This window comes from Eupeodes corollae, chromosome 3, assembly GCF_945859685.1.
Source record: "Eupeodes corollae chromosome 3, idEupCoro1.1, whole genome shotgun sequence".
Classification (NCBI taxonomy): Eukaryota; Metazoa; Arthropoda; class Insecta; order Diptera; family Syrphidae; genus Eupeodes; species Eupeodes corollae.
The window spans coordinates 8,466,782-8,488,362 of record NC_079149.1 but is presented as its reverse complement, the minus strand read 5'-3'; the positions used below and the strand labels follow the sequence as shown (position 1 = coordinate 8,488,362).

At 32.2% G+C, this 21,581-nt stretch overlaps 2 protein-coding genes across 4 annotated transcripts in view; one reads left to right on the top strand and one right to left on the bottom strand.

Moving 5' to 3' along the window:
- Positions 1-443: 443 nt before the first annotated feature.
- Positions 444-21,581, top strand: part of LOC129948805 (RING-box protein 2) — a 109,194-nt gene continuing 88,056 nt past the window's right edge. The window contains exons 1-2 of the mRNA XM_056059852.1: positions 444-569; positions 642-823. Of these exons, the coding sequence (XP_055915827.1) occupies positions 658-823 (166 nt within the window). The 5' untranslated portion in view covers positions 444-569; positions 642-657. The remainder of the gene's footprint in view (positions 570-641; positions 824-21,581) is intronic.
- LOC129948804 (facilitated trehalose transporter Tret1) overlaps positions 13,772-21,581 on the bottom strand; it is a 28,415-nt gene continuing 20,605 nt past the window's right edge. For 2 of the 3 annotated variants that reach the window (XM_056059849.1, XM_056059851.1), the window contains 4 exons: positions 16,435-16,560; positions 15,528-16,313; positions 15,182-15,467; positions 13,772-15,063 (listed from right to left, as the gene is read on the bottom strand). In XM_056059849.1, coding sequence (XP_055915824.1) covers positions 14,876-15,063; positions 15,182-15,467; positions 15,528-16,313; positions 16,435-16,560 — 1,386 coding nt within the window. In that variant the 3' untranslated portion in view covers positions 13,772-14,875. Of the gene's footprint in view, positions 15,064-15,181; positions 15,468-15,527; positions 16,314-16,434; positions 16,561-16,669; positions 16,842-20,493; positions 20,509-21,581 lie in introns of those variants that run through there. The other variant, XM_056059850.1, reaches the window with a different exon arrangement.

The following is a 21,581-nucleotide window of genomic DNA, read 5'->3' as shown; positions in this document are numbered from 1 at the left end:
ATCAACTTCAATTTTTTTCGCGACGAATAAATTTGTTTTCTTAAATTTATTAAAATATCATATTGAAAAGTAAAAGTATGCAGCATAGATAAAATAAAAACTATATTGTTATCGTTTTGTTAAGGATTTGTGTGGAAATATGTCTTCAAACGTATATAAACTCACATTGTGTAAGTCATTCGTAGTTCGTTGGTCGCGCTCATGTGAATGCTGCTTAAGAACAATTAAAAAGTTAGAATACATTGTTCCGATATCACTTAAAAATAAAAGAAGTTTAAACAAAACCTTAAATAATCTTCTTTCTCCTCTAACACCTAATAGATGTCTCTTCATATTTTTATAGGAGAATTTAATTCCAATGCACAAACCATAAATTACTTTCCAATTGGTAATCTACTACAATTGCCTTCTTCCAATTTGACATTTCGCCGCATGTGACAGTACTGTACTGACAGTTCGAGTAATTGCAATTAGATTTTTGTTGTCACTCTTGTCATTTTTTTTTGTCTGCAACAAACCGAACCGAACAACAAAACGGAATATTTTTCCATTGATTTGCGTATTAATTAGTAAGTATTTTTTTATTAAATAATGTTCCTTATTGTATCGATTATTTATTAAATTCCCATTTTAATCGATAGAAACACCAGCACCACAATGGCAGAGGAAAATGAAAATCCAACTGAGAAATTAGAAGAAACCGCCGAAACTTCTAGTAAACCGGAGGAGAAAATGTTCACTTTAAAGAAATGGAATGCAGTTGCTATGTGGAGTTGGGATGTTGAGTGTGATATTTGTGCTATTTGCAGAGTTCAAGTCATGGGTAAGTGTCTGAATTTTTGTATTTTCAATTAACTATTAAGGAAAAAAACATAAACTTTCATTGGCCAAATATTAGAAAGAGCTCAGGAACAAAAGGGATTTGTTTGAGCGAAAAGTACACTAGCGACATCTTCATATGAAATCTTGTACCAAAAATGATGGTTAAGATATGAGATTATTCTGAGGCATGTTTGCATTTCGATATTTAAGACTGCGAAATCATTTATGATTCTTGTGAAAAATTAGTGAATTTTTTTATTACTGCGGAAAAACGAATAAGTCACTTGTTTGTAATTTTTCCAGTGAACAGTTATGATGTTTTTTTAATTCAATTTTGTTAATATATTCAAAATGACTTATGGTCTCATAAAATATATATCAACGCCCTGAAAGAAAAAAATATATAACGTCTATAATATCAAGGAGCCTGCCAAGTTCTGGCAGTATTCCCTTTTTATAGGAATAAACTAAGACAATTTTTGACGCTCCTTAAACTTCAAAACCAATAAAGTTAGCATAAGTTCTATATGAGGTATGGCACTTCAAAAACGGCAAGAAACCGTAACGGACTGATCAAACGATCATCAACGTTATTAAGCATTTGCCAACACCTTGAACCTTGAAATTTCTTACGAAGTGGTGTATTGAAAGGTAAAAATAAAACAAATTATGTTTGTTTTTGTTCCTTACACAATGCATAATTTGAAATAATATAAACATGAGTCAAAATATGTCTGCATAATGCACGCAACAACAAAAACGTATTCGCTAAAATTAAAGCAGTCAGGGGGCGTTGTGTCCACCCACTTCTCATCTAATTTTTATAGTTTATATGAAATACTTCATATTCTTGTAGAATGATGAAATTAAGTATAACGAAAGAAGTTAATGTGTGTAAAGAGACGAAGATTGAATATCTACATTATATACTCAGGGGGTGTGATATCCGCCCACTTGTCACTTTTTTTTTAAATTTACATATATTTCACACTTCTGAATCTAATGATGTAGGATTCAGAAGTGTGATATATGCTGAAGTTGGAATTACAAACAATGAAAATCATTGAAAAAGATACAGTGACTGCCATTAATATTCGGTTTTTCTTAATTTTTTTTTTACTTCGACTTGGTGTTTAAAAATAAAATATATACAACTATTTCTTGCCTGTAAAAAAAGAATTTATTATTTCTTATTAAATGGCATAATTTTTGGTTACCAAACTAAAAGCTAAACAAAGAAAAAAATAGAAAAGGAACAAAACTTAAAAAAAAAAACATAGTTCATTAATATTCATTTTTTTTTTTTAAACACAAATGCATGGTTAAGAAATTCATTTTTTAAGAAATGATTTAATATTTCGTCGGATAACCTTGATTGGATATGACTCCTTGAAGTCTTTGTGGCATGTTTTTTATAATTTTGGAAAGATATGCAACACTAATCTTGTTCCATTCTTCTTGGTCTCTTCTTAAGTCCACTTATTGAAGTAACGGGGTTTTCACGAACTCTTCGATCCAATTCATCCTACAAATTTTTAATCGGGTGGATAGCGCAGGCGTTTGGATAACTTTTGGACAGTTATAGAGTAGCCACTCTCTAACAACATGAGCCTTATGTTTCGGATCGCTGTCCTGGTAAAACTTGAAACTGCGCAAAACACCCATTCTCTCAGCACTTTGTCTCAAATTTTCTCTCAAAATTCTCAAATATTGTTTTTTATCCATAATGCCGTCGATGAAAACAAGATTCCCCATGCCTTTTGCAGATATGCAACCCCAAACCATGACGAGCCCGCCGCCATGTTTGACAGTTGGTTTTAAATTTTTGCCCTTTAGCTCTTCGTTAGGTTTCCGAGAAACTATAACCCTTCTGTCTGAACCAAAGAGATTAAACTTACTCTCGTCAGCAAAAATAACGTCGTCCCACTAACTTGCATCCTTGTTTTTATGCATTTTCCTATCGCGCATATTAATGAAGGGCTTCTTTCGGGCAACACGACCACTTTAGCCATATGCTTTGATGGTACGACGAATGGTTGATGCAGATATTTGCTTTTTGCATTCAATTCTGACTTCTTCAACTATTTTTGGGGCACGTAAACGAGGATTAGCTTTGATCTTTCATACTATAAGCCGTTCTTCTTTCGCCGTAAGTTTTTTTGGTTGGCCCAACTGCTTCTTTGGCTCGATTCTCCTTAATTTTTGTCTCTCCGGACTATATCCCCAACAGTGTTTGGCTTCATATTTAATAACTCTGCAATTTTCTTGTAAGTTTCACCTTTTTCGTGTTGAATAGTCACAAGTTTTCTTGTTTCAAGACTCGAATTTTGTCCTTTACGACCCATGTTTTATTTATTGAATAATTCTATAATGTTTGACTTCTAATTACTTTACAAATGTACGCAGAAAACCTACAGACTAGTTTGGTTTAATTTTACATTAAAAAAAAAAACAAACCTTTAGTCTTAAGAAATGTCAAAACAAGCAGAGGAAGAAAAAACCGAATATTAATGGAGCGTTTACATGCAGCCTTTTAGCGGAGGATGGTAAATGGCGGATAGTTTTTGATCAATTGTAAAGAATATATTCATTCATAAATAAAATAAACAAATACTAAGATTTATAATAATGTTTATAAGTGAAAAATATGAAAAAAAGAAATTGCATAATAAAAACCGAATATTAATGACACTCACTGTATATACAAATTTCCAGAGATTTTGTTTTCTTGGAAAAATCAGTGATAGATAGATAGATATTTTATTTTCATAGATACATGTTTTTTACAAATTATTGTTTTTGTTTTTATAATACGCAGCTTGCTCAGAGATTTGATATTTAATTTATATCTTACAACTGAAAAATTTTATAATATTTTAAAGATATTTTGAATTGGAAAACTATGATTAAAACCTTCATTTAATATGTTTTATGCAGGGTTTTATATAAAAGAAAAAAAATTACTAAATAAAAATAAAACTTAAGATCTAAAGGAATTGCCAGGCTATGGGGCATAATATTTGCGTTTTTAAATAATAATTGTATAGATAAGAAACATGAAGTATACGTATTTGACTAGATAAGTACATTTTTGTTTAATTAATTAATAAATAAATGAATAAATAATGAAAAAGAATAAATAATAATAAATGAATAAATAATAAATAAATGTATAAATAAGTAAATAAAGAAAAAAGCAGTGAAATCACACCAAAATCACCAAACATCAATTTATGTTGTTTTTCCTTTTATATGTTTCTATGTGAGATTTTTTAATAAAGACTAAAACATTTTAACTATACACAAATAATATCGAAAAGTTATAAGTTAATTACAGAAAAAATTTAAGGTCATTTGTTTTATTTAATTTATTGGAATCGCAAAGTCTTCATACTACATTTTCCTGTCTTTAAAACATTTGAAATTTTGTTTGACATAGTCAAATTAATGTACACTGCGGTTCATAAGGTTAGAAGCAGGATATTTTGAGAAGTAAAATCGATATTTTTCCCGTTACACAATGGATTAAAAAAAAATAACTATGGTTAATGAAAGACTTTTGTTAACAACACAACATACATTTTGGGTATAGAAGAGATTAAGCTAACTGAACTTCCAAGACAAATTGTTGATTAAAATAAATCAGGTCATTAGATCAGAAGCACATAAAATAAATGAAAATAAAATGCAGTTATTCGCATATTTTGTTTAAGTTTTTTGGGTTTTATTAAATATTTAATAATGTGTGTTGCCACCAGCCTTTAAAATAACTTCAAAAATTCTATCTTTTAGGGATTTATAAAGAGATTCCAAGTAGTCCAGTGAAATCTGATTTGATCATCGTATTGCTTCCCTCCCTCATACACCTTACGTGTAAGCCAGCCCCACACATATGGAATATGGTGGCCAAGGCAGCAAGTAGATGTTTTGTTTGCAATAAAGGATTTTACCTCTCGGGCTGTGTGTATCGGAGCGTTGTCCTGCTGAAAAATCCATGAAATTGGTCCAAAAAGCTCGGTAATTTTGTTGAATACTGATTCCAGCAAGGCTTTGTAGATTTTTCCAGTCATTTTACTATCTTGGACTACCAAGTCTATAGTGTCATAAAACGAAATTAAGCCCCAGACCATAACGCCTCCTTCTCTGCTATGGTGACGGTTTAAAAACCGCTCCTCTTTCCTCATGTCATGGAAATAATAATTATAACCATCTGGCCCATCTAAGTTGAATTTTTTTTCGTCGGAAAAAATAGCCTTCCGCCAATCATATGTAGTCATTGAATTCTGCACATCCCAGCTCATGTGATCTTTCGCAAAACACAAGCGTTGCTTCTTCCTTGCGTCATTAAGTGGTGGTTTTTTTTAACCTTCAGGTGCTTTATGTGTTTAGCATTGCGGATCGTGGCCTTAACATAAGCTTTATCCCCAATTTTAGCTGCCGATAGAGATGAATTTGACGCTATTCTAAGTACATTTCGCGTTTCGCGAAGTGTTAAGGCAGAGGAAGTGTTTCCTTTATAATTTTTTAGATACGACGATGGATTTGTTAAATAGTTGCTGACACAATGATCACTTCGATTTATTTTTCGGGCTATAGCACGACATGAAAGACCTTCAGTGTAATAAACATCTATTCTTGCCATTTCCTCCAATGTCAAACATATTTTCTTGCCCATTTTTATTACAACTCAATAAACAACAATTAATAAACGGTGATTTTTTAAGAGCTTGAGAACTTTAAAAAAAAAAAAACGCATAAAATTTGCAAAATCTCATCGATTCTTTATTTGAAACGTTAGATTGGTCCATGACATTTACTTTTTGAAGATAATTTCATTTTAATGTTGACCGCGGCTGCGTCTTAGGTGGTCCATTCGGAAAGTCCAATTTTGGGTAACTTTTTCGAGCATTTCGGCCGGAATAGCCCGAATTTCTTCGGAAATGTTGTCTTCCAAAGCTGGAATAGTTGCTGGCTTATTTGTGTAGATTTTAGACTTGACGTAGCCCCACAAAAAATAGTCTAAAGGCGTCAAATCGCATGATACCGGTCGATTCCTTGAGATGAATTGTTCTCCGAAGTTTTTCCTCAAAATGGCCATAGAATCGCGAGCTGTATGGCATGTAGCGCCATCTTGTTGAAACCACATGTCAACCAAGTTCAGTTCTTCCATTTTTGACAACAAAAAGTTTGTTAGCATTGAACGATAGCGATCGCCATTCACCGTAACGTTGCGTCCAACAGCATCTTTGAAAAAATAGGGTCCAATGATTCCACCAGCGTACAAACCACACCAAACAGTGCATTTTTCGGGATGCATGGGCAGTTCTTGAACGGTTTCTGGTTGCTCTTCACTCCAAATGCGGAAATTTTGCTTATTCACGTAGCCATTCAACCAGAAATGAGCCTCATCGCTGAACAAAATTTGTCGATAAAAAAGCGGATTTTCTGCCAACTTTTCTAGGGCCCATTCACTGAAAATTCGACGTTGTGGCAGATCGTTCGGCTTCAGTTCTTGCACGAGCTGTATTTTATACGGTTTTACACCAAGATCTTTGCGTAAAATCTTCCATGTGGTCGAATAACACAAACCCAATTGCTGCGAACGGCGACGAATCGACATTTCACGGTCTTCAGCAACACTCTCAGAAACAGACGCAATATTTTCTTCTGTACGCACTGTACGCATTCGTGTGGTTGGTTTAATGTCCAATAAAGTAAACTGAGTGCGAAACTTGGTCACAATCGCATTAATTGTTTGCTCACTTGGTCGATTATGTAGACCATAAATCGGACGTAAAGCGCGAAACACATTTCGAACCGAACACTGATTTTGGTAATAAAATTCAATGATTTGCAAGCGTTGCTCGTTAGTAAGTCTATTCATGATGAAATGTCAAAGCATACTGAGCATCTTTCTCTTTGACACCATGTCTGAAATCCCGCGTGATCTGTCAAATACTAATGCATGAAAATCCTAACCTTAAAAAAATCACCCTTTATATGAAATGCACCGTTTATACCGAAAATACAATTAATTCACTTCACAAGACAACGTTTATATGTTCACTGCTTCTAATCTTATGACCCGATCTATTTTCGTATATTTTAGACTCAATTGACAATTTGTCATAAAAGATCCATTAGCTAATATTCTAATATTCTCAAATTTTACATTTTGTTGTTAACAAAGTAGTCTTTCATTTACTACAGTTGTTTTTTTTTTCTAATCCACCATGTAACGGGAGATATAACGATTTTACTTCTCAAGAATGCCTGCTTCTAACCTTATGACCCGCAGTGTATGAATTTATAAAAAAGTGTTTATTTATAATAAATCGGGATTTCTTTTATTTTTAAATTTAAAAAAATGTTTAAATGTCATTTAATAACGAATTATTAACTATTTCAAGCCAAGGTGTTCTTTATTCAGACTTTAAACGAAGACAGAAGTTATGGCTCAAAATCACCAAGGTGCAGAATTGACTTTGCTAGGAATTTAATGCCTTAAATCTTGACTTAATTGAAACAAATGAATAAAATACTAAAACTTACCTGTTTTGTGTGTTATAAGGTGAATTTTAAGTGAAAACAATATACACGCATAGAAAATCATTTCGGGAACGCGTCCTAATGTACAATCTTCAACAAAAGTTCCAAAATATAATTGAAAAATTTAAAGTATTTAACCCTGGTCATTACTCAATATTTTTTATACAAAATGTAGTTTTAGAGAGGATACTTAAAGATTATTTATTTTTAACTTTAAAAATGCAAAAATAGTTTGTCCAATACCGATAATCGATCAAAAATAATTTTAAGTAAATCCAACCATTCGGTGTCAAACGTCAGTCAAGGAAGAGAACAATAACAAAGCCGTCTGTCAGAGTATTTTTCGTCAAATAAATTATATCTAAATGTTAAGTACCTTTCAATTATTCGTAGAGCCTACATAAACAGTCCGTCATTCCGTCAACGTATTTATTACATTTAATTATTGATGAAAGTCTTTTACGACTAGAAATAAGAAAGAAACCTCAAATATGTTCCTGTTGACAAAGTCAGATCGCATTTAAGATGACCGCCGTATAGTCAAACGGCGCTCTTATTTAAAATCATCATTTCGTGAACGGTCTTTTCGGGAACGTTCCCGGACATGACTTGCCTTTTTTTCCTTGTAGAAGATTTTGTATGTATTGTTTTCATTATTGCTTATTTAATATAGATACATAATACACCCATTTTATAAATCAAAGCTTAAATTATGTGCTTTGGTTTGTTCTTGTTGATTTTATCAAACTTAGAAAAACGTTCCCGAAATGATGGTTTTTAAAAGATATTTAATACTAATAGAATTCTGTGCGCTGCCCTTTCAAAGTTTATTAATATACAAATTTTAAAATAATATAAGCTCATAGTGATCATTTTCGCTTGCATTTTCTTTGTCATAAAACCAATTTTGAAATTTGCAAGTACAATCTGGCAAGTACGCATGGCCCCTGTGGTGCCAACGCAAGCTGTTCTCAATCAATCGAACCATACGTAGAAGGCAACACAGGCCTTCTTAACCCGTACTTCAATATTTAGTTTCCAGTTTAGTTTAGGGTCGAGAATAACTCCCAAATTTTTTTTTTACTGGAAGACTATGATAGGATTTGACCGTTGAGTCGAGGTAGCGGTAAGGGTGGTACTTTAGTTTTGGTGGTAAAGAGCAACAGTTCAGATTTACTTTGGTTAACTCCTAGTCCACAACTCGTGGCCCAGTTGCTAACTTTCTTCAAAGCTGACTCCGTGATTTCACTAATCACAGAGGTGTACTGTCCTGACACCAATAGCACCAAATCATCTGCGGAGGCTACCGCCTTCACTCCACATCTCTCTAATTTAACGAGAATTGTATCCATGACCAGAAGCCATAGAAGAGGCTCACGTGTTTTGTTGCGATTGTATTGCCTAGAGTGGCTCGAATCTTCCTACCACTGAGCATGGAAATAATCCATTCTCGATTGAAGTCTTCTACACCGAATTTAACGAGCGATTCTCCTATGGATTCGGTAAGGACGTTGTTAAAAGCACCTTCTATGTCTAGGAAGGTGGCAAGAGTAAATTCTTTATAATGGATTGTTTGTTCTACAGTACCCACTACCCCATGGAGGGCAGTCTCCGTAGATTTGCCCTTAAGATAAGCATGCTGAGAGCTTTCGAGAAGTCGTCCGACTAGGATTTCTCTAATATGGTAATCAAGAATGCGCTCCAAGGTTTTAAGTTCAAAAGATGTTAAACTTATTGGTCTGAAATCCTTCCCGGATTAGTGACCTCGCCTATCCACTTTCGGGATAAAAACTACTTTGACCTGTCTCCACGACATGGGCACATGTTTGAGAAGGAGACATCCTTTAAAAATTTGTTCCAGCCATGGAGCTGCCACATCATGCAACTTTTGAAGCATAACTGGCAGCATGCCATCCATGCCTAGGGATTTATATGGAGAAAAAGTAGTGATAGCCCACAAAATATTTTCTCTGGTTATAACGGAATTGACTTGCTCCATATGAGCTACGTTTAGCTCTGTGGCTTCAAGCGATTCGGGGTTATCACTCTCGCAACCCGGAAAGTGCGTCTTCATCAGTAGCTCAAGACATTCGGCTGGAGAGGCTGACCAGGTTCCATCAGGCTTTTTTAGAAATGAAGGATTACAATGTTCCTTCGATAAAACTTTGCTGAGGCTTGCGGAGTCCTTTATGTCTTCGTTTTTTGGCTGGTGACAGGGCTTGCTTGTAAATTTTAAGAGAGTCTTTATACGGTTGATAAAACTTATGTTTGTGGCAGATATTGAAAATTGTCCTCGTCATTTTCCTAAGACTGGACAGTTCTTCATTCCACCACTATAGCCGTAAAACCCTTCCTTCGTGGTGGTGGTCGAAGAATCAAAGTCCTTAAGTAAAAATGTACGTGACAATAGGTGGATTTTTGAACTTATTCTATAAATATTTAATTGTCAAGAGTTAAAAAATGTATTCAAATCGTACCTTATATGCAACTTCTATAAAAAACACTTTCAAAGCCAAAATAAAAAAGGCAAGGAAGCATTAAAATTCTTTAAATTATATAAATGAGCATTTTTAACTTCCTAACGTAAATTATGATGGGTCCGGTTTGTCAAATTGAAAATTTTGACATTTCTCGACGTTTCAAAGTCCCTAGAGTCGAAATGAATTTTATTAATAAAAAAAATCTTGACTCGAAAATTTTACGACCACAAATATAATTTCATCTCGAAAACAATTTTGTGTCAGGAAGAATGATGTTTTTGTCATCTGATAAAATTTTGAGAAAATCTAATCGACAGTTTTTTTTACAAAAAATAAAAACCTAAGTTGAATTTCGACTCAAATATCTTTTCAAAAACCTAAGATTATGGCTTTAAACTTATTTTATCTCATAAGCAAAATTATTTTCAGCATTCGGAAAAATTTTGAAAAAATCGAATTAACAGCTTTTTTTACAAAAAAATAAAAACCTAAATAAAAATTGGAAAAAATTGACTTTCGACAGAAATATCTTTTCAAAACTTTGAGATATTGGCTTTAAACTTCTTTTATCTTTCAAAAAATATTGTTGTCATCATTCAGTAAAATTTTGAAAAAAATCGAATTGATACTTTAAAAAAAAAAATTAAAAACCTAAAAAGAATTTAACTAAAGTTGGTAAAAATTGATTTTGACTCAAATGTCTTTTGAAAAACTTGAGATTATGGCTTCCAGCTAATTTTATCTTATAAAAAATATTGTTTTCAACATTTAGTAAAATTTTGAAAAAATCGAATTGACAGTTTTTTTACAAAAAAATAAAAACCTAAAAAAAATTAATAAAACTTGTTCAAAATTGAGTTTCGACACAATTTTCTTTTCAAAACTTTGAGATATTGGCTTCAAACTAATTTTATCTAATTTTTTTCAACATTCGATAAAATTTTGAGAAAATCTAATTATCAGTTTTTTTTTACAAAAAATAAAAACCTCAAAAAAAACGTTACTAAAACTTGGTAAAAATGTACTTTTGACTTAAATAGTTTTTCAAAAAATAAAAATATTGGCTTCAAACTTATTTTATTTCATAGAAAATATTATTTTTAATATTCAGTAAAATAAAATCTAAAAAAGAAATACGCAAATTTGAAAAAATTGATACATATAGACAAACTTTCAAGCAAGACAAATCGACAGACGCGATGGGAATCAGTGTGGGTCGCATCCCAGCCTCTTTTTACCTTTTATTTAAAATTCATCAATCAATGCACTGCAGTTGCATGAAGAATAATGTTTCATGAGAGTTTTGAAGTGATTAATAAAATAATTCAATGACGAATCTATATTTAATGCGTTAAAAATTACCGTCACTTAAAATGTTGTTAGTAAATTGTAATTCGTTTTTAACAGTTCTTTATTTCTCAACTTGACCATGATACAAATTTTCTTCGTACGCAATTATCCAAACCGACAGAAAATACACAAACCATTCGCAATCCTCCAGCAACGTCGCTACAAACACTCAATAAACTCATCTTAATGTCTTCTTGCACCATATGCCATCAAACTACAGACTACCTTATTGATTCAATAATATGTCATGGCAACTGTCGACGATCATATCACATGAAATGTATTATAGTACTATTAAGCTTTTCAAGGAAAGAAAATCTTTTTACTATTTCTGTGACGAGTGCGATCCATTTGCACAGATTAACATTACTCGCGACCTAATATAAAATAAATATAATCTGGAAAAGCTGCATAACCAATTACTTCGTCTTACCGAAAAAGTTGACACAAAAACCACTTTGTCACCAGTACAAGATATTGAGTCTCATAATAACGAAGTCAAAATAACTAATAGTGGATCGCTAAATGACACCTCATCTTTAAACCAAATAACTGACGAAACTGATACAATTCACAACATAGATTCTCATGGTGTCGAAAATGAAATGACTCATAGCCGATCGCTAAACGATGCAGCATCATTAAAGCGGAAAATTGACAAAAGTGATGCACAATATAGTGAAGCTAATCCCTCAACGAAAAAGCCTGCCAGGGCCGCTTCTCCCTCTGCATCTGAACTCCCTTCTCAACATCTTCAATTAACTCTAACCTTATCAACATCTTCTGTTCCGATCAAAGCAAAAGCAACTTCAATATCATCAATAGAGCCATTACTCGCAAATGCAAACCCATCATTATCAACGTTAGCAAACTCATTGTTATTTTCATCCCTTCCAAACAAAACTCATCTAAACTCACCTATCTCATGTGGATTGAAAGTAGTAGAAGGCCATCGAACTTTATTTTTATCTAAACTTGCCCCTTCAACAATCGCCTTCGATATTAAAAACTTTATTTCGAACAAGATTGATACGTCGCTATTAAAAGTTGAGAAAATGATTCATCGAAACCACTCGAAATATGCATCTTTTAAGATAAGAGTTGCAGACTCAATATTCCACCTTCTAAACTCAACATCGCTTTTGGGCAAAAGGGATCATTATACACGAATTCGAGAATAAACAAAATAATCATATAAAGTCGTCATCCTTTAACAAGTTTTGATTTATTACCAAAACGTCAATGGCCTAAGGACAAATATCAATACGATATATAAAAATATTAACAATCTACAACATGAGATAATTACTATTACAGAAACATGGCTAAATAATTCCTTCATAGATACCGAACTCTTTGACTCAACTTACCAAGTTTTTAGACGAGATAGGCACCAATCGAGGGACTCGGAGACAGTTGGTGGTGGAATACTATTCGCGGTAAAAAACTACCTTATATGCACTTTGGTTGATACTTTTGATCTTTCTGACGTCGAAATGCTATGTATTAAAATCAAATTGGAAACAGGTTCTTTATCATCTCAGTATACATACCTCCAAGATCTACCAGTTTTGTCTATGAAAATTGCATGCATTTAACTGAGAAGATCCACGACCAAATGGAACCTAATAATAAACTGCTGATCGTAGGTGATTTCAATCTTCCGAACCTCAACTGGACAAAATCATCAGATTTAAACTATTCTCCACCTATTCGACAACGAGCACCAATGAATTCACAATTATTGATGTTTTAGCTTCTTGCGGACTTGTTCAATTTAATGGGGTTGCCAATTAATACAACAAATATTTGGACCTAATATTTTTCTCCGACACGATAAATACTGACGTAGCTGTATCTCCAGCCGATGTTAAACTAGTAGAAGAAGAATGTCACCATCCAGCTTTAAATATATCACTGAATATAAATGTGTGCAATATCCCTGATACATTAAATGAAAAACTTGACCATTATAACTTTACAGTTAAAAAAGCTAACAAGATTCTAGGTTTTATTAAACGTTTTTCCATGGACGGCTCTTGTATTGAAGAGATTGAATAACTTTCAGTTCTAGGTATGTGCATTAAAAACCGACTCTTGAGCAGTGATCACATCTTTTAAGTCGAAAAAAACTGCTTATTGTTAAGGAGGTTTTGTCTTCCGCTGATGCAAGAAGTTCTTATTACCCTTTCTAATCTGCCTATAATTTATAAAACCTTTATCCCCCATAAACTCCAGGATAATTCCCATATTTGAACAGGTGCTTAAATAACTCGCTTAAATCTCTTGTTCAAAATTTAAAAGAGAACTCAAAGAATGATTGATCTGTCTAACTGAATCGTTTTAAGGTCCTGAACACCTTCTCAAGCTCTCTTGTCTATCATTATATTCAGTTGCATTCCTACCCTTAAAGAATTCAACAAAAATACCCGCACTTCTAGAAATGTTTAGCAGTTAGCCCTTGAGAAAAATTTCGGACATACTGTTAAGTAAAGAGATTGTTTTTAAACCGCACTACACGAATGTGAAATATTTTACTTTCCACTTAAATAAAACAATAAACAAACGCATAACATTTTTAATATCAATGTATATTTTAATCAAAAATATTCAAGATTTATAATGATCAACAATTATTGTTGCATTCATATATTTTTTTGTTTATATTGTATTATTTATTTTTTTTTTCATCTTATTTCTAATAGGGATTCATTTTTATCAACATCATTATAATAAATCTACATACACATAAATAATATTAATAAAATTATTTAAAAACAAATAAAACACGACTCATTTTAATATTTAAAAAAAAAATATCCTAATCATCAATCGATTTTTTTCCAAAAGAAGAAAAAACAAATTAATTTAAAGAATTTAATTTAAACAAAAATAAAACGAGTAATCTCTCATATCTTTAATCATTCTAACACAATTTATCAATTATTTAAAAGGGAATTTTTTGTTTTTCAATCATTCTCTATTTTAATAACAAATAAAATAATTATTTCTATTATTAATTCCTAAAATTCTATAAATTACAAACTAAGATATTTAAAAATGTATTTATTTTCTTTTATTAATTTAAAGAAAAAGTAAGTCTCTAGCTAAAACAAAAAATAATAAAATAATAAACTTAAATAAAAAAGGAAACTAAAAAATTATAAACTTTAAACTATTTACATACAAAAATTCTAATGTCTGCGCTCAAACAATAATGACGTTAAATCGTTTTTAATATATTTCTTTTTTTTTTAATTATTATTATTCTTCGATTATGTTAATATTCTCTTGTTATTTGTTTTTGTTTTTTTTCTTTCATATCACAATGCGTAGTAGAAAAATAGGTCCTACTTTTCATATGCCTGGCACTACTTTACGGGATCAGTTTTATTCTTTTTTTTTAAATTTCTTTTTTCTTTTTTAAATTGATCTCAAAAATGAATGTTCTTAAAATTCTAGGAAGGAGAGGAAAGTAGTTGTAGTATACAAATTTTAGTGTTTTGTTTTGTATTTTCTTAAAAAATAATTTTTGGTTAGTTACTTTTTGGCTGGGCACTTTATTTGTTTGTGTTTTTTGGACAGGCACTTGGAGTGTTGATTCTCATCATTTTCTAGTTTACTTTGTCTTCTCTGTAGTTTTCTGTTAAGTTTGTCCTTGATGTTATTTTTGTTTACATGTTGAATGACAATGGTTTAATATTCGCCACTGAGGACATTCGCCGCACTCGTCCGCACATTTTTCTTTCAATATCTTCAAGACTCTTGCCTTGAGTTTCAGGAACGTAGAATATCACAAAGAACAAACCAACAAAACAAATTGAACCGAACAACCAGAAGGCACCACTTGCTCCAATTGTATCTATAAAAGGATAAGAATAGAAAATTAGTTTTAGTTTAGTTGGTTCGTTTTCTTATAGGATTCATTTTGAATAAGCCAAGATTCTCGTAAGACGAGTGTGGATTCTGATAAAACTTACCAATCATATCCTGGAAGGTCTTTGTCACAACAAATGTGCATGACCAATTGAAAGCAGTTGCCACTGAAGCTGCTGAACCACGAATTTTGGCGGGTAAGATTTCACCCATCATCAACCATGGAATTGGTCCGAAACCAAGTGAGAAACCAACAACAAAGACTACAAAACTAGCCAAAGGCAACCATCCATAAGATGAAACATCCATTCCATTCGATTTGCAATAGAAGAAGCCACCAAGTGTGAAGAGAGTGATGATCATACAAATGTCAGAAATATACAAAAGAATCTGCAGAAAGAAAATTGTTAAACACACTTTATCTCAAGACATCAATAAATTCAATCTTACCTTACGACCTAATCTGTCAATCAACATTGTTGCAACAAATGTTGCTGCAAAATTGACAATACCAACAATAATCGTACAAACATTTCCGTCAATTGTTGAACCGGCATTTTTGAAAATCATCACGGTATAGAAGACCACAGCATTGATACCAGACCACTGTTGGAAGAACATCAAACCCAGCGAGATTCCCAATGGTTTCAAATTTGTTTTCTTCAACAATTCAAACATTGAATTCTGTCCAGCTGATCTTTCAGCATCGGCCTGGGATCTCAGAAGACCTTTTAATTCGGGCTCAACATCAGCTTGTTTGCCTCTCAACCATATCAAAGCCTTGCGTGCTCGTTCCTCACGATTCTTGGACACATACCAACGTGGAGTTTCAGGAATCAAAAACATCAATATCAGGAAAGGAATTGGCAGAGCTCCACCGAGGAATGCCAACCCGGACCATTCCATGTAGGTTCCAGCAACGAAGCAAATCAAGATTCCAATATTACCGAAAGCAGTTGGTAGCAGTCCCAGCGTACCACGAACTTCTGGTTGAACAGTTTCTCCCAAGTACACAGGCAATGACAGAGAGGCGACACCAACGCAAAAACCGGACAGAGCACGACCGGCCAAAACCATACCGACATTAGTAGCGCATGCAATCAGAAGCCATGCGATAATGAAGGGAACAGCTGTTAGAAGGATTGTATTTCTGCGACCAACATACTCAATAAACGGTCCACCAGCAATACCTCCAGCTAGACCTGCCAAAGGCATCACACCACCAACCCAGGAGGCCTAAAAATGAAATAAATAAAGAAGAATTGATAATTCGTTTCCAAAGGTAAAGGTATTTGGGATATTTGTTTTATACTAAATTAAAAAAAGGATATATAAAATAATTAAACATTTAACTTACAGCTTGAGGAGTAACTTCGAAATCTGTCATGTTTGGATTAGTCATGGACACTAAAGCAGGTGAGGTGTAAGCTGATGAAAAACCCACAACCATAGAACCTAATGACACTGTCAAAGCGGCCAAAACCTACAAAAAATAAAAATAAAAATAAATAATTACAAATTTGGCTAAAAAGGCGTGGAATTGAAAAATAAAGCAAGTAATAGAAAAAAGAATTTCACAAACGAAAGACAACCTGTGAGTATGTACACTTGGCCTGCGGAGTATTAGCTGGCACCGAAAATGACACATGAGTGTCAGCTCGCATTAGGATTTTCATCTTGTATCACTTTTTTGTATCTTTTTAGAGAAACCGATGTCTCACACTTCTTTTTGTTTATGTTTTTCTTTGTGTCCTTATTTGTATCCTGTTTATGTTGATAAATTAAAAAGAAACATAATAAATTCGATTGTTATGGTCTTATGCGTCCTGCGTCACAACGGACGACACGACCGGCCGCGGCATGCGTCAATAAATCAAGTCCTCTCCCCCTATTTTTACAAACATACTATTCATCATTTGATTTAGATTCTTCCCACACTCATGAATGACCTCAATGTTTTTTTTTTTTTAAATTAAATAAAACAACTCTCAAAAGGATAAAAATGCAGGAAGGAAGGAGACAAGACATCAAATAAAATATAAGACTTACTTCATGTTCAAAACCACTGCTAAGATCGCCAAATAAAATTCCCAAAATTGTCAAAAGTACACCGTTTCTAGCCGAGTCGCTCATTTGATTTGTCATAATTTGCTATTATAGCAAAACGTATCGTCACTTAAATGACAATTTGTAAATTATTAAAATCGAATGCGATAAATTGCATTGTTTGTCAAAGCAAGGATTAGCCATCCCCAATATTGCAATCTCAATAAAAGAAATGAACAACTAATTCTTGAGATAGCAAAATGGGATTTTTTATAAAACAGAGTATTTTTCCATTGATACCATCTGGAGTAGTCCTTAATTTTATTTTATTTTTTCCGTTCGTCAAATCTTAAGCACACACCACCATTCGAAGACTAACGACGACGACCACACCGATTAGAAATATCCTGACGAATGACTGACTATAAGGAGGACTATTATTTTATTTTATGTTCAATTCATTCAGGACTTGGGAGAGTGATTTTGTGTGGTGTATGATAAAAAGTCATGATGTTGATGATGATGTTGATGACTGTTATTATGACAATTGAGGGAGCTACTAGTGTGTCACAAGGACAAAGCTTTTTTTCTGTTTGTTTCCTTTTTTTCTTATATCGAGACTGTAAGTTCATTTGCATAATTCAGTCAGTCAATCTTTTTAAGTAGTCTATGTCTATGGAAAGTATGATGTGCGAGGCTAGAATTCCACTGAAAGAGAAAGGACATCGAACTTGAACTGAAAAATCAAGGAAATTTAGAAATTGCAAGTTGAGTGGACGAAAGATCTTCTTCATCGTATCAAAGGTTAGACTTAAATTTAAATACAATATAAAACACTTAGAGATAAGCAAAAAGAAAAACAATAACTTATGTAGCTCATTTAGTTTAAGTTGAAGATAATAATTATGGACTCGGTCGACTTAAGAAAAAGGACGACAACAAAGATAGAAACAGAACAAAATTATAATCGAATTGAAGCGAAATATTCTAGATGAAGGCGGTTTTATTTCCAGAGATAAGCAATAAATTGTTTTATTTTTCATAGAAAATAATAATAATAGCTTAAGCTTGATGTGAATCTTTTTTTCATCTCATATAGCTTGAGAAAGCTGCTAAGGCTTGATCTTTTGTAAGTGCGCTATATATTTTTTTTTAATTGGGTAATTGTAGCTTAGATTTATAAGATCATTATTAATAAAAATGTGCTTCGCGGATGCTTAGTTTGTTGTAGCACACGTCGTTGAAATTTAACTCAAGTCTGAGACGAATATCTTAATGAGTCGTAATAATAATTTTTGATCTTTATAAATATTGACGACTTTTGGGATAGATTTTAAATAGTAGACATGTAGACTCCATTAACAATTTTTCATTTTTTGACATGATTTTCTAGGTCTTTGAGTTTTGGAATCGAATGGAAATATAAATAAGAATGTGATTAAGTTATTCAAAGAGATTTAAAATCTTCTCTAGAACTGTAGCTTTCAACGACTTAACATAGTCCCTTTTCTCAGAGAACTGATTTTAGAACATCTGAATTGAAATTGTTGTAACTTTCATTTTATCCCTTAGGAAAGTTACAACAATGTTATAAAGTCTAGTTATAGCAAAAATCAATTTTATGTTGGTTTTTCAAGGCGGAAGCACTTTCCCTTGATCGAAACCTTAGCCTTTGACGAACTTTTAATATTTCTGAATTTAATCAGCTTCCTCTCAAGGCCGTTGTGTTATTTTTTTTTGTTTTTGTTAATCTTAAGTAACAATGATTGAATATTTAAATGGCTCAAGGCTCGAACTGTAAGTTCAAAGTATAAACGTACTTATTTTAGACATTGATGCAATTTTCGTTATTTTTTGTGAACTTGAGAAAATGATTGATAAGAAAATTGGAAGCATTTTTTGTTGTTTCTCAAAAAGATAAGGCAGATCATTTTAAATCTGTTAGAAAAAGAATTTGTTTTGAAAGTTCGGGGATTTATTCCTTGTTTCTTTTTTGGAGGGAATTATTACAGGAAAATGAGATGGTCTTCCAAAAAATAACGATAAAGCTGAATTTTCATTTAAATGGCCTTAAAATTGTCTAAAATTTCCTGTTTTTTTTGGACTAAAAGGAAACATTATCGGGGGTGATGTTTTAAAAGAGGTGCACGTTTTTGCAAATTATTCCAAAATTATAGATTTTTTTGAAACTTGTAGATGGCTCAAGTAATTCTGCACAAAAATAATAATAACATTTTTCTTGTTAAGTTAATAGGTTTTGGGAAAAAACCGTCGACAATATTGAAGCGTAGTGCATTTAGTCAAAAAATGTAATAAGATATTTTGAATAGACAATTGGTGGCCTACAACTCTTTCCAAAGAAAAAACCTATCGTTTTCGAGGTATTTGGTTAAAAAGTGTGCTTAAACTCCTCGCCCTTTAAAATGAGACTCAAGGCTCTCCACCAATATTCAGCCTAATCGGAATTTATAGGACTTTTTTGTCTTCGAATTCTGTAAGAGTGCAAATGTTTTTTTAAAACAAATGTTGAATAGAGTGAAGGACAGCATAAAGCTTTTAACTATTTAGGAGTTTGAGAACTATAGGATGTCAAAGTGTTGATCTTTTTTCTGTCCTAATACTGGAATTTATTTTTGTTTCGATTCGTTTTCTGAATTTTGTTTTGTCTAAATTGCTAAATTTTCGAAAATGGATGGAAAGAATGGAGGGTGTTAATAAATTTTTTGTAGAGATTTCTTCTTCTGATTTAAAATCTTCAAAAAATTTACTTCCCGAGATATAAAACACCGTTTACGAGGTTGTTTGTTGATCTATATTTTGGTATTTCTGGTGAACAATTTACGACCAAACGCTAAGATCTCAGAAAATTCCGTTTTCTAAGAAAAATTAACAAATATCTCGTTTTTGCTGCCAAAACCCTGAGAGCAAAAATTTTTAGAATTCGAATTCTCAACATTCTCTTTTAAACAATTGAAATAAGAAGAACAGCCTCAGCTTTTGAGTTCGAAATTCTTCTGACGAAAACAATTCTCAGAAATATAAACTATAATTAAAACACACATTTTGTAGATTTGAAACTTTCAACACTGAAGTAAAGTTTGAAATTTTTAAATAATTTTGTAAAAAACGTTTCTATACAAAAATAAAACTAAGCTTTTTGATTTTTTAAGGATTCAACACTCGTCTTGGCAAGATTGTTTGAGATTTATTTCATTTTTTTGCAGGAATGTCAAAAATGCAAAATTCAAAAACACTTTCATCTGCACTCTGATTCTGTGATTACTCATTAAATATTTGAAACCTAGGTACTATAGAAAAAAAGGAGAGGACTTGATTTTTAGTTTTCTTATGTCACTTTTAAGTATTTTACAGTATTTACACGGAATTTAAGAAAAAAGAACAATATTGAACTTCTTCAACTGATCACAAACAACTGAAATTTTAAATCACTTTCAGATTCAATATGGAGAGTATCTTGTTTTGAATGTACATAATTCGAAATATTGAAAGATGATTTCTTTTGATTAGAATCTTCTCTAGCTATAATAAATAAATAAAATGTAGCATCTTATCATCTTTTTATTCGAAATTATTGTTATTTTTCTTTCGTTTTCTCGCTATCTCTCTCTCTGTAGAAATATTCGCGTAAGTCGAGTAAAAGGCAGGCAGGCAGGATCACCTTGAAATTTAGTGTTCTGGGTATTTCTATGAATTATTGAAATTTAAAGAATATTCGAATATTTAAAAGTTGTTATCACTATCACTATGTGTGATTTTTTTTTGGTGTTTTTGTAGTTTGAGCTACATGTGATTCAGATTTATGTACGAGAATAAGTTCAAAGGTTAAAAATTCGCATTTTCGAAAAACGATATTGATGAAATGAACGAAAATAAAAACTGAGAGGGAGAGTGAGAAATTTGATCACGATGTTTTTAGATGTTTTGAATTTATTTGTATTTTTTTTCCTTCTTTTTGTTGCTAAAGTTCGAACTTCAATCTAACCTAAGAAAGTTTCAAAAAGGTGTAACACAAACCGCACACAAAGTCTAACTGAACTAAAATTGCTTATGAATGCTTAAAAGGATAAGAAGGTATATGAGGATGTGCATAAATTTTGATATTATCGATACGATATTGGAGAATATAAATATAGGAGTGCATAACTCGCCGAAGTGTGTCCTTCTGCCCAGTTCAGTTCAGAGTCCATGTGCACTCTTATGGTGATAAAGAATAACACAATTTAAATATAGTTTGTTTTTAGGTGCAAGTTGCTGTTGAAGATATTTCTGCTCTGCAACTTATATGTGCTTTTATGGTTTGTTGATAGTTTTTTAATTAAACATTTAAGGAAGGTTTAGCCATAAAGAATAAGTTACATAACTTGATAAGAATGAATTGAAACGCGTGAGGTTGGTATAGGCTATTAATTAATTTGATGATGAAAAAAGTGAGTTGAT